Genomic DNA, 14,353 nt, shown 5'->3' on the forward strand with positions numbered 1-14,353 from the left:
CCAGAAAAGCAGAGAAGGGGCAGAGACAGGGAGAGAAGGGGTCAGGGTTCTTGCCCCTCCCCCAGAAAAGCAGAGAAGGGGTAGAGACAGGGAGAGAAGGGGTCAGGGTGCTTGCCCCTCCCACAGAAAAGCAGAGAAGGGGTAGAGACAGGGAGAGAAGGGGGTCGGGGTGCTTGCCCCTCCCCAAGAAAAGCGGGGCTTGCCGCTAAGAGTGAAGGACCAAGGCAGGCGTCCCTGCTGCGTGGTCAGACACCTCTGAAACATGGGTGAGTAATGAGAGAGGTGTCCCTGCAATGATTAAACACCAAGGGAAGGCTGCCTTCCCCAGTCCGTGACCGGTGCCGGCATTTTGGGTCCACGGATAAAACATGTCTCCTTTGTCTCTACCAGAAAATGAAAGGAATTGAAATTAAGAGAAGGGAGAGATTGAAGGGTGGTGCCAAGATCGAAAGGAGAAAGACGTTGAGGGATAGTGAGAGAGGTTGGAGAAGAGAGTAAAAAGAGGCCGCTTACCCGATTTAATATTGGTGAGATGTTCCTTGGGCTGGTTGGTCTGAGGACTAGAGGTCATAGGTGGATCTTTCTCACGGAGCAAAGAGCAGGAGGACAGGGGATTGATCTCCCGAGGGAGGTCCCCTGATCCGAGTCAAGGCACCAAAATGTCATGCGCGTCCATGTGAAGAGACCACCAAACAGGCTTTGTGTGAGCCACATGGCTGTTTATTTCACCTGGGTGCGGGCGGGCTGAGTCCGAAAAGAGAGTTAGCGAAGGGAGATAAGGGTGGGACCATTTTATAGGATTTGGGTAGGTAAAGGAAAATTACAGTCAAAGGGGGTTGTTTTCTGGTGGGCAGGAGTGGGGGTCACAAGGTGCTCAGTGGGGGAGCTTTGTGAGCCAGGATGAGCCAGGAAAAGGACTTTCACAAGGTAATGTCATCACTTAAGGCAAGGACTGGCCATTTTCACTTCTTTTGTGGTGGAATGTCATCAGTTAAGGCAGGGCAGGGCATTTTCACTTCTTTTGTGATTCTTCAGTTACTTCAGGCCATGTGGGCGTATATGTGCAAGTCACAGGGGATGCGATGGCTTGGCTTGGGCTCAGAGGCCTGACACAGGGGATGCAATGGCTTGGCTTGGGCTCAGAGGCCTGACACTGTCATTTACAACATGGATGGAAATGGAGGTCATTATGTTAGGTGAAATAAGCCAGGCACAGAAAGACAAACTTCACATGTTCTCAGTTATTTGTGGGAGCTACAAATTAAAATAATTGAACTCATGGAGATAGAGAGTAGAAGGATGGTTACCAGGGGCTGGTAAGGGTAGTGGACAGCGGTGAGGAGTAGGGCCAGGGGAAGTGGGGATAGCTAATAGGTACAAAAAAAAAAATAGAAAGAATAATAAGATCTAGTATTTGATAGCACGACAGGGTGTCTATAGTTAAAAATCACATTAATTTTTTTTATTTCAGTAGCTTTTGGGGTACAAGTGGTTTTGGGTTACACGGATGAATTATATAGTGGTGAATTCTGACATTTTAGTGCACCAGTCACCTGAGTAGTGTACATTGTACCCAATAGGTAGCTTCTTATCACACACCCCCGTCCCACCCTCCTCTTTCTGGGTCTCCAAAGTCTGTTATATGACTTTGTGTACCTTTGTGTACTTAGCTCCTACTTCTTTGGTTTTCCATTCCTGGGTTAATTCACTCAGGATAATGGCCTCCAGCTCCATCCAAGTTGCTGTAAGACATTATTTCATTCCTTTTTATGGCTGAGTAGTATTCCATAGTGTATATATATATACACACATACCACATTTTCTTTATTCACCCATTAGTTGATGGGCGCTTAGGTTGATTCCATATCTTTGCAATTGTGAATTGTGCTGCAATAAATATATTTGTGTAAGCATATTTTCATATAATGACTTATTTTCTTTTGGGTAGATACCCAGTAGTGGGATTGCTGGATCAAATGGTAGATCTACTTTTAGTTCTTTTAAGGAATCTCCACACTGTTTTTCATAGAGGCTGTACTAATTTACATTCTCAACAGCAGTCTAAGTGTTCCCCTTTCACCACATTCACACCAACATGAGTATTTTTTGACAGTCAATGTAGTTGTACATTTAAAAATAAGAGTATAATTGGATTGTTTGCAACACAAAGGATAAATGCTTGACATAAGGGATACCCTGTTTACCCCATGTGATTATCATACCTGTATCCAAATATCTCATGTAACCCAAAAATATATACACCTACTATGTACCCATAAAACTTTTTAAAAATTAAGAAAAAAGAGAATGACCAGTTATCAAAGGGCCTTAGAAGCCTCTGAGCCCTGTGCCCTGTTGCCCATATACTCCTTTCCCTTAGGGAAGAACAGGGTAGGAGGTGCTGACAGAGAACAAAGAAAGTGGGATAAACAGGTATCTCTTTGTTCCCCCAGGCCTCTCCTACTCAACTGTGAAATAAGATCTTGATTTTTATCTGAGATCTTTATGTCTGCTTTACCCAACACCCAGCACCTGAAGTTATGTGCAAAATTTTGTGTGTATAAGCATCTTCTTGGGAAAACAGTGTTCATTAGGGCCTCGAAGTTGTTCAAGATCTGAAAACAATGTGAGAAACACTAGATTAAGTGGTTTCTAAGGCCCCTGTTTTCAAATTCTATGATTTTGATAATACTCAATATAATTTATTTGAATTTATAAAAAGGATCATTAAGGAAGTATCAGGTTTCAAGAAGCCAAGAAATATCACTTTGAGAAATATACTAAATATTAACATCAGGTAATACAAAACCGTTTTCTCTGTTGTGAATGGGGAACTGATATGGATACTATTATGTGTGAACTTGGCTAGGCTAGTTAGACACACTCTATGCCCAGCTGTTCGGTCAAACACCAGTCTAGGTGTTGTTGTGAAGGTATTTCTTAGAAGTAATTAACATTTAAATTAGTAGACTTTGAGTAAAGCAGATCACCCTCCAAAACCTGGATGAGTCTCACACAAGGGTGGTTTTAAGCTTTAAGAACAAAGACAGGTTTCCCAAAGAAGGAAGTCTCCTCAAAACTGCAACATGGAAACTCTTCTTGAGTTTCCAGCCTGCTAGCCTGCCCCAGAAATATCCAGGACTTGCCAGCCCTCACAATCATATGAAGAAACTCCTTAAAATAATAAACCTCTCTTTCTCTTTCTCTCTATCCTATTGGTTCTATTTCTCTGGAGAACCCTGACCAGTACTGGACCCATTAGTCATTTATTTCAAATTACAATAATTCACACATACACACAAACACATACACACACACACACACACACACACACACACACACACGACCAAAATGGTCAGCACTGGTGAAGGCAGTCCTGAGGCCACTTGGAACAAATCAGTACTGTTGAACAGGGTACAAACAAAAAAAAACATACTCGTCCAGGTGTATGTTCCAAGCTTCACGTTGTATGGCCAAAGAGCCAATTTTGTCAAATTGCCTGAAAGTAAGTTGATAAACAGGACAATTTGGCCAAAAGAATGACTTGGTCCTGCGCAGTGGCTCATGCCTGTAATCCCCACACTTTGGGAGGCCGTGGCGGGCAGATCACAAGGTCAAGAGATCCAGACTATCCTGGCCAACATGGTGAAACCCCAACTCTACTAAAAACACAAAAATAAGCTGGGCATGGTGGCCAGTGCCTGTAGTCCCAGCTACTTGGGAGGCTGAGGCAAGAGAATCACTCGAACCCGGGAGGCGGAGGTTGCAGTGAGCCCAGATCGCAGCACTGCACTCCAGCCTGGGCAAACAAGGGCAAGACTCCATCTCAAAAAAGAAAAAAAAAAAAAAGAATGATTTGGTTGGGCGCAATGGCTCACACCCCTAATCCCAACACTTTGGGAGACCAAGGTGGGAGGATCACTTGAGGCCAGGAGTTCAAGACCAGCCTGGCCAACATGGCGAAACAGAGTCTCTACAAAAAATGCAAAAATTAGGCGGGTGTGGTGATTGTAGTCCCAGCTACTTGGGAGGCTGAGTTAGTTGGATCACCTGAGCCCGGGAGGTCGCGGCTGCAGTGAGCTGAGGTGGCGCCGCAGCACTCTAGCTTGGGTGACAGTGCAAGACCCTGTCTAAAAAAAGTTTTGATTCAAAATGAGTATGTATGTATGTATGCATGTAGGTATTTATTTATTTCGAGGCAGAGTCTTGCTGTGTCGCCCAGGCTGGAGTGCAGTGGCATGATCTTGGCTCGCTGCAACCTCCGCCTCCCGGGTTCAAGTGAGTCTCCTGCCTCAGCCTCCCGAGTAGCTGGGATTACAGGAGCCGGCTACCACGCCCAGCTAATTTTTGTATTTTAGTAGAGATAGGGTTTCACCATGTTGCCCAGGTTGCTCTCAAACTGCTGACCTCAAGTTATCCGCCTGCCTCGGCCTCCCAAAGTGCTGGGATTACAGTCGTGAGCCCCCGCGCCCAGCCAAAATGATTATCTTTTACTTTTTAATATACCAGTTGGCACTGTTAAACGTTTTCACACAAAACATATATTCATATGTTTGCTAATTTTACAAAGAGATAAGGAATATTTTCTGGCCCTGACTTCACAGATTGCTGGCGGCAGTGGAGAGGTGGGTGGCACAGGCGGAACCACCTCCCCACTCCCTGCAGATCAGGACCTTCCCCAGGAAAGCTCCAGGCCCAGGAACCTGAGCCGCGAGAATCTCGAAATTTCCACAGGACGCCTTGTTCCTTTTGGTCAAGTGTCTGGATGAGCCCATCCCCTTGGGCAGCAACAAAAGGTAAAGGGCCTCTGTGAGGTTTTCAGATTCCAAAAACACAACTGCCGGTGTGGAGCGTGATGGTCAAAGCAGCCACTTTAATTAAGCTTTCTCCTTTCTTTCCCACTAGAGGACTGGGAAAAGTCTTCTTCCTTGCGTCGTATTTCATTTAGCAAATATTTACCGCTTTGCATTGTGTGCAAACTTTACCACGTTTTCTGGGAAGAGAAGTCGTGGGCAACTCTCAGTTTGTTAATAAACATTAATACTTTTGGCCAAATTTTGAATTTTTTATGGCACTTGTTTTATTTCATTTTTGAAAAACAGCACTTTATTCAACTCTAGCATAGTCAGTGGCTGTGCATTTAATAATATTGAAATAAAGTCGCACCCAAAATGTTAGCAAAAAAATGGAAACCATATATGGTAGTGACCTCTACAAATGTTTTAAGCTTGGAAAATTCTGCACGAACGCAGAGACCCAGGTTAGTCTGCCCAAGTTACTCAGAGATAAAAATTTCTCCAGCACTCTAGTCATGATCATGGGTGAGAAATGAATAAATGTGCCTTATGGCACCTCGAAACTTTCTGAGATTTTTATATAAACTAGCCTATACTTTCCTCCTCACGATTAGCATATGGGGTAGCTATTTTTCTTTAATAGAGATTCCTCAAATGTAGCTAGGGTTAAGAGAAACGCAGGCGCTGCCTCTCAGGAAGCTGGGCACGCAAGAGAAAAAATAAGAGTTAAGGGCCGCCGGGCTCGGTGGCTCACGCCTGCAATCGCAGCAATTTGGGAAGCTGAGGCGAGCGGATCACGAGATCCGGAGATCGAGACCAGCCTGATCAACATGGTGAAACCCCTTCTCTACTAAAAATACAAAAATTAGCCGGGCGTGGAGGAGCGCGCCTGTAATCCCATTTACTTGGGAGGCTGAGGCAAGAGAATCGCTTGAACCCGGGAGGCGGAGGTCGCAGTGAGCCGAGATCGCGCCACAGCACTCCAGCCGGGGCGACAAAGTGAGACTCCGTCTCAAAAAAAAAAAAAAAAGAGTTAAGGGCCAAGTCAATCCAACAGCGGCGGGCAACTGGAGGGTGAGCATGGCTGGCGATCTCGGGCTCCAGAGCACCACACACACCAGCACACCTCCACCCCTCCCTCGCGGCCGCCGGCGCGCGCCCGTGACGTCACGGCGCCGGGGTGGAGCCGGCGGCAGGGGCCGGGCCTCTCTAAACTCCCGCGGAGCTGGGTTGGGGGCTGGGTTGGGGGAGGCGGCCCGGCGCGGCGCCCTGGGATTCTGGAGCATCGGGATTTATAGCGCACCCTCTGGGGAGGCGTCTGTAGCAGAGAGGCGTGTGGGATCGGGATGTCGGGGCTGCAGACGGACCCGGAGCAGAGAGCGCAAGAGCCGCGGCACGCTGGCTTCGTGCTGGGGCTGGACGTGGGCAGTTCTGTGATCCGCTGCCACGTCTATGACCGGGCGGCGCGTGTCTGCGGCTCCAGCGCGCAGAAGGTGACTTGGAGGCGGCCGTGGGGCGCGGGTCTGACTGGGTTTCGCTGAGTCCAGGGGTCCGGCCTCGGGAGGCGAGCGGGCGGGCCCCACCTACCGCCCTGGACGCGGCCACCTGCAGCACCCTGGGGCCAGAGCGGCGCGCCCAGACCGGCTGAGTCTTCGCGTACCTTCCCTGGGCTAGGCTGAACCCCGCACGCCCTTCCTGTCCAGACTGAGGGCACCAGGGGCCCGGTGTATGACCTGGGCCGCTAGCTCGCCTCCTGCCACCTGGAGAACCACCTGTCCAGCCTTACCTGGATGGGACTGAGGTGACTTGCCGAACGGGACTGGGCAGGCTGTGCGCGTCCAGCCAGAGGGTGGTTTGTGAGTTGCTCGGTTCTTCCTGCACTTCCCTGATAGATCTCCCATCACATCTTTATTTACATTTTAATTTTTGACAACTTTTTTTCTTTTTTATTTATTATAGCCTTTGGACTTGTGCCTCAATAACTTTTCATATCTTTATAGAATTTAAGTTTATTCTCTATTCTTCACTTGTCATCATTATTAACTACTACTCCACAAAATGCTGGTTCCTTACGTGAGCAACTGATTGCCATGGATATTAGAGGTATTGGGCAAGTTTTGAAGGCAGTGTGGTCATCACTTTTCTATTTTCGATCTTTGAGAATTCATACAATTCTTTATTTCCCCTCGTTTGAGAGACCTGCCAAGTCATTGGCTGGATGTTCGTAAAGCCTTGAACTGTTGATAATATTGGTCAGCAACCAACACATTGATATCCTTCTGTTCTCATATTATTGAAGTGTTGATTTCTACACAATTGTCAATGCACCAAAAATAATGTTTATTTGTTATGGTGTTCTTATTGTTGTTCCTTTTCTTTTGAGACAGAGTCTCACTTTGTCACCCAGGCTGGAGTGCAGTGGTGTGATCTCAGCCCACTGCAGCTTCAATCTCCTGGGCTCATGTGATCCTTCCACCTCAGCCCCCCAAGTAGCTGTGACTACAGGCAAGGGGCCACCATGCCTGGCTAAATTTGTTTATATTTTTTATAGTGATGGGATTTTGCCATTTTGTCCAGGCTGGTCTGGAATTCCTGGGCTCAAGTAATTCACCCGCCTTGGCCTCCCAAAGTGCCAAGATTACAGGCATGAGCCACTGCGGCCAGCCTGTTATGGTGTTCTTATTTTCTCTTCCCAGTACCAACATCTTTTTATGTTAGGAATTTGAGGGAGGGCAGGAGCCATCAGTTACCTAACCATTCCCAGCAGCACTGTATTCCCCCGTTTTCTCAGTGTCCCATTCTTCCGACCACCTTAGAGGTGTTTTTCTTTGTAGCACTTGCCCAGAAGTGGGTCCAGCTAGAATGCCAGTGAGTAGTGACTGCTTTGAGCATTTGTTTTGAGGAAACATCAGACTTCCTTCCATTCAGGTTTTTTTTTTTGTTTGTTTGTTTGTTTGTTTTTTTGAGATGGAGTCTTGCTCTGTCACCCAGGCTAGAGTGCAGTGGTATGATCTCGGCTCACTGCAACCTCCACCTCCTGGGTTCAAGCAATTCTCTTGCCTCAGCCTCCTGAGTAGCTGGGATTACAGGCACCCGCCATCATGCCTTGCTAATTTTTGTATTTTCGTAGAGACAGGGTTTTGCTATGTTGGCCAGGCTGGTCTTGAACTCTTGACCTCAGGTGATCCACCCGACTTGGCCGCCCAAAGCGCTGGGATTACAGGCATGAGCCACCACGCCCGGCCTGCATTTAGGTTTCAGGACCAAGACAGTGGAACTGGGACTGTAGCAGCTCCCTGGTCCCTTCTCTGGCTAGCTGTGTGGGAACACTGCCCACCCACCCACACACTATCCCTATCCCAGCCTGAAAGGACAAATGAAAGGCAGATACCACCGTTCAATGACTGGGTACTCCTTATCTTTCTAAGAGTATTTATCACAAACACAATGATACTTTTTAAAGTCTCCCTTATAAGTCTAGACACAAAGTACTTTTAAGCACTGGTTATTTTGTTTGTTTGTTTTATTTTTCTTTTAAGGAATTGAAATTTTTGGAACCGAAGGGAGAAATAAATTACTAGAAAATGCAAAGTTTCACAGTTAATATATAATTTGGGGCAGATCATTAGTTTTTTTAGGAATGAAGAATCCCAAAGATGGATCAAGATTGCTGTGAGTGGCAGGAGGCCAGGATGGTTTGCACAGACTCTAAACTGTGGAAAATGTGTCTGGATAAAAGAAAGATATGAGTAAATAAAAATACAACAACAACAAAAAATGCCTGCTTTTCCCGGGTAAAGCACAGTCGTAGATTAAGAAATGTGCAGCAATGCCTCTCTGTGTAGTAGGAGGTTACAGCAGTTCTGCTCAAAGTGTAGTTACAGGGCTGCTGGGATTGAGATAATAAAAGAAAACTGAGTATTTAGGAACTTGTGTAGCAACTTGGCAGAGTAATTAATTTTATGTCTATTGATTCCAGTAATGAAAGATTTGGGATTGTATTTTGTGTGCTTTTTTTTTTCTGGAAACTTTATAAAAATTATTGTTATTTTTAGAGACAGATTCTAACTCTGTTCCCCAGGTGGCCTGATCATAGTTCACTGCAACCTTGGAACTCCTGGGCTCAAGGAATCCTCCTGCCTTAGCCTCCTAAAGTGCTGGGATTACAGGCATGAGTTACCGCACCTGGACTAGAAACTTAATTGTATCTTAAAAATTGTTGGTCCACAATGAATACAATTTTTTTTGTTGTTTGTTTGAGACGGAGTCTCACTCTGTTGCCCAGGCTGGATTACAGTGACACGATCTTGATTCACTGCAAGCTCCACCCTCCAGGTTCACGCTATTCTCCTGCCTCAGCCACCCGAGTAGCTGGGACTATAGGTGCCCACAACCACGCCTGGCTAATTTTTTTGTATTTTTGGTAGAGACGGGGTTTCACTGTGTTAGCCAGGATGGTCTCGATCTCTTGACCTCGTGATCCACCTTTCTCGGCCTCCCAAAGTGCTGGGATTACAGGCGTGAGCCACTGTGCCCAGCCAATGAATAGAAATTTTTTTATTTTTTTATTTTATTTTATTTTATTTTTTAAATTTATTTATTATGATTAAACTTCAAGTTGTAGGGTACATGTGCACAACGTGCAGGTTTGCTACATATGTATACTTGTGCCATGTTGGTGTGCTGCACCCATGAATAGAAATTTTTTTAAAAAAACAAGCAGCAACTGGTCCTTTACTGCAGATAATTTTAGATTTTTAGGAACAAGGATCTTGTTGGTCCACATTGCTGCTTAGTACCTGGTGTATTACCTCATCGTTACAGAATAAATAATTGAATTGCAGTTAAAATGTTAGGAATTCATGGGACTCTATGACTTAGACACAGAACTTGATTGTGTTTATTCTGTCAAGTGGAAATTACATCTCTTGTAATATTCCAATGGAAAGAATGTATAATAGAAACCTAAAACCTCTTAGTGTATGATTTGATTGATACTGGGAAAGAAATGTTTAAAAAAGAAAAAAAAAGAGATTCCCCTTTGTAGATAAGAACAAAATAGGCTGTGAGAAGACATCAGTCTTATTTCTTATGGCCTTTATTTTTTAAATGTTTAACAGTAGAGGTACATTTTTAGCTTTTTTCTGTAATTTGTATTTTTAAAAAATCTTTCTTAGGGACTCTTAAATATATATATTAACTGCTAGTATATTTTGGTTTTAAAAATGGAGAATATTTATCATGTTCCCCAGTGGAACATCATGCCATTATGAGAAACTATAAAAAAATGATAATGTCTCGGTTGGAAGAACAGGACAGAAAGGTCACTCCAAACAGTAATACTGTGTACTCTCTGTACATGCTTGAAAAATGGACTAAGTGGTTGTCGTCTTTTGTTTTTACTCAAAAACATTTTCTTTTTAACTTTTATTATATTCTTGATCTAATTTTGGTTTGGCTCTCCTGTAAAATAATAGATTTCACTACTGCAACTTGTTTGGGGATGGTATGTGACATCCTGATTGGTAAAGTGGGGGGAAGTGACCCTGGGTCAAATCTGAAGGTTTATAGCCTTGAAGCAATGATATCCACATTGAGTTTTCTGGGGTAAGAAAGTGTTTCTTGTAGTTAAACTATTACAGTCTATAGTCATAAAAGCATTACATAGAAAGGGCAGAAGTATTAATTGACAGGAGAATAGATTGTGTTAAATCTGTTCTTGATGAGCTCACTGGGGAATAAGAGATTCTTTTTCTACATCACCTTGTGTAACACTTTACACTCCCCATATTGTCACTGTTTCCTCAGAGTGCCTTTTTTCCTTATTTTGGACTTTTCATACCACATGTTAGAAATTTTCCTTAACTAGTGATCTTGATTGGTTATCTGCATTTTTTTTGGTACCATGCCTTGCCCTAGCACTTAGGTATATCTGTCATTTGCAAGTACAGAACTCTAGTTCAACCCCTCCAGAAGTAAATCTCTTACTTTCTGCCAGATTAGGGAGGGGCAGTGATCTTGCTGGAGGAAAGGAATTGGGGCTCCTTATAAAGACTTTGAACCAGTCCTGTGTACAACCCCATCTGGCATCCCAGCTTTCAGAGGAACCTCTAATTTCCAGAGTTCCACCCTAGAATCTCTGCTCTCTGCTTACGGGCATCGCTCTCATAGTTCACTCATATGTTCATTCATACATTCACTTTATGGAATATCTAAGAAACCCTAGGCACTTGTAGATGCTGGGGATAAAATGAACTAAGGAGACACATTCCCTGCCCTCTAGGAGCTCACATTCTCAGGAGAAGGGTAGAGGTGACCTGACTCTGGTCTTATAGGCCATTATAATAAATAATGGTATTACTCTGAGTGAAATGGGAGCCAGGGTGAGTAGAGATGCAGTGTAATCTGAGCAGACAGTGATGTATTGGCATTTTCTCCTCTGTCCTAAGCCATGTACCACCTGCCCACTCACTGTTCATATTAAAAACATTTGTGGCCAGGCGCGGTGGCACGCCTGTAATCCCAGCACTTTAGGAGGCTGAGGCAGGCGGATCGTGGTCAGGAGATTGAGACCATCCTGGCGAACATGGTGAAACCCCGTCTCTACTAAAAAATATTTAAAAATTAGCCGGGCATGGTGGCAGGCCCCTGTAGTCCCAGCTACCCGGGAGGCTGAGGCAGGAGAATGGTGTGAACCTGGGAGGCGGAGCTTGTAGTGAGCCGAGATCTTGACACTGCACTTCAGCCTGGGCGACAGAGTGAGACTCTGTCTCAAAAAAAAAAAAAATTTTTGTTAAAATCTAGTCTGATCCTATTTGCTCTTCTCTTTGTCCTCATGCATTTAAACCTTGTTGATGTTTTCCTTTTAATAGACTGGGAGGAATTGGAGATGCATGCATATGTTTAAGCCATCATTTTAACTTGAAGCCATAGATTTTTATGAAATTTGTTTGTTTATTTATTTATTTATTGAGACAGTCTCCTTCTGTCTCCCAGGCTGGAGTGCAGTGGCGTGGCCACAGTTCACTGTATCCTCTACCTCCTGGACTCAAGTGATCCTCCCACTTCAGACTCCTGAGTAGCTGGAACTACAGGTGTGGGCCACTGCACTCTTTTTGTATTTTTGTAGAGGTAGGTTGCCACGTTGCTCAGGCTGATCTTGAATTCCTGGGCTCAAGCGATTTTCCTGCCTTGGCCTCCCAAAGTACTGGATTACAGGCCACTGCATCCAGCCTACAAAATTTATTTTATTTTTTATATTAAAGTAAAATAGACATTTGGTGTATACTTATGTGAACTTTAGCACATGTGTAGAAGTAATCCCCAAGCTCCCTTGTGTTACCTTATTTTAGTCACATCTCCCTGCCCACCTAACCTCTGGTAACCACTGATATGTTCTCCATACAGTCTTGTCTTTTTAAGAATGTCATATAAATGGAATCATACAGTAAGTAGCCTTTTGAGACTGGATTTTTTTCAGCATAATGCCTTTGAGACTTGTCCATGTTGTTATGTATCTCACTTGTTTATTCTTTTTTATTTCTGAGTAGTGTCTATTATATGGATGTACTACATTCATTCACCTGTTGAAGTACATTTAGGTGGTTTCTGGTTTCTGGTGATGATGAATAGAGCTGCTATAAACATTAGTGTACAGATTTTAAAGGGAACATTAAAAAACTTTGAACCAGTCCTATGTACAACCTTATAGGGTAAATTTCTCTAGGATAAATACCTAGGAGTGGGATTGCTAGGTTATATGGTAAGTGAACGTTTAACTTAATAAGAGATTCAGAGTGTTCAGAGTGACCATACCATTTTGCATTCTCACCAACAATGTATCAGAGTTCCAGTTGTTCCACGTCCTCATCAATACTTGGTATCATTAGTTTTTAAAACTTTACTTATTTGATTTGACTTGCATTTCTCTAATGGCTAATGATGCTGAATATCTGTCTTCATGTACATATTTGGAATCCATATGTTTTCTTTGGTGGAGTGCTTGAAGTCTTTTGCCCATTTTTAAATTGAGTTCTTTATTTTCTTACTGTTGAGTTTTGAAATTTTGTTTATATATTCTGGATATTAGTCCTGTGTTGGGTATGTGATTTGCACATATTTTCTACCAGTCTGTGCTTTTGTCTTTTTATTTTCTTAACAGTATCTTTTGTAGAACAAGTGTTTTTAACTTTGATGAAGTCCAATTTATCAATTTTTTGTTATATGAATTATACTTTTGGTGTTCTAAGAACTCTTTGCCTAACACCAAGTCACAAGGATTTTCTCTTGCGTTTTCTTCTAAACATTTTATAGTTTTACATTTTACATTTATATCTTGATCCATTTTGAGTTAGTTTTTGTAAGTTGTAAAGTTTGGGTTGAGGTTGATTTTTTCTTTTTTTTTTTCTTGAGATGGAGCCTTGCTCTGTCGCCCAGGCTGGAGTGCAGTGGTTGGATCTTGGCTCATTGCAACCTGCGCCTCCCGGGGTCAAGCAGTTCTCCTGCCTCAGCCTCATGAGTAGCTGGGACTACGTAGGGTGCTGCTGCCACGCCGACTATTTTATTTTTTTATTTTTTTTTTTAGTAGAGATGGGGTTTCACTGTGTTGCCCAAGCTGGTTGCGAACTCCTGAGCTTAGGCAGTCTGCCCGCCTTGGCCTCTCAAAGTGCTGGGATTACAGGCGTGAGCCACCATGCCTGGCCTGAAATTTTTTTTTTTTTTTTTTTTGCATATGGATGTCCACTTGTTACAACACCATTTGTTGAAAAAACTATCTTTTCTCCACGGAATTGCCTCTGTACTTTTGTTGAAAGTCAACTAGTCATATTTGTGAGTCTATTTCTGGACTCTCTATTCTGTTCCATTGACCTATGTGTCAGTTTTATGCCAATAGCATACTATTTTGATTACTGTAGCTTTATAGTAAGTCTTGAAATTGGGTAGTGTGCCTCTAACTTTATTCTTTTTTTTCCTCTCTGACTTTATTCTGTTTCAACATTGTTTTGGCTATTTTAGTGTTTTTGCCTAGTATAAATTTTAGAATCTACAAAAAATCCTGTTGGGATTTTGTTATAGAAATATGAGATGGCGGTTCTTTTAGCATACTGTAAATGTTGAGCCACTTATTTCTGGCTTTCATGGTACTGATGAGAAATCCACAGTTATTTAAATTTTTGTTCTGTATATGTGAAGTTTCTGGTTTCAAACTTTTTTCTTTGCTTTTAGTTTTCCACATTTTAATTATGATATCTGGGTGTGTAATGCTTTGGGTTCATTTAGTAAAGGTTTTCTGAGCCTCTTGAATATATAGGTTTCACTGAACTTGGGCAGCTTTTAGCACTGTTTCTTCCCTCAAGTAATGTTTTTTTCTGCTCTGAACTCTTTCTTTTCATCTTTGGAGACCCCTGATTAAACAAATATTAGACCTTTGGTATGTCCCTGGGGCTTTGTTCTTTTTTTTCCCTCCAATCTTTTTTCTTTCTGTTGTGCAGATAATTTCTATTGATCTGTCTTCAAGTTTTTTCATTTTCTTCTATCTCCCTTCTGCTATTGAGCCC

The 14,353-nt window shown here is 43.2% G+C and overlaps 1 protein-coding gene across 2 annotated transcripts in view; it reads left to right on the top strand.

Moving 5' to 3' along the window:
• Nucleotides 1-6,000: 6,000 nt before the first annotated feature.
• Nucleotides 6,001-14,353, top strand: part of GK5 (glycerol kinase 5) — a 73,504-nt gene continuing 65,151 nt past the window's right edge. Inside the window, exon 1 of one of the 2 annotated variants that reach the window (XM_008008862.3) lies at nt 6,001-6,289. In XM_008008862.3, the coding sequence (XP_008007053.1) occupies nt 6,143-6,289 (147 nt within the window). In that variant the 5' untranslated portion in view covers nt 6,001-6,142. The other variant, XM_008008865.3, reaches the window with a different exon arrangement.

Source organism: Chlorocebus sabaeus, chromosome 15, assembly GCF_047675955.1.
Source record: "Chlorocebus sabaeus isolate Y175 chromosome 15, mChlSab1.0.hap1, whole genome shotgun sequence".
Classification (NCBI taxonomy): domain Eukaryota; kingdom Metazoa; phylum Chordata; class Mammalia; order Primates; family Cercopithecidae; genus Chlorocebus; species Chlorocebus sabaeus.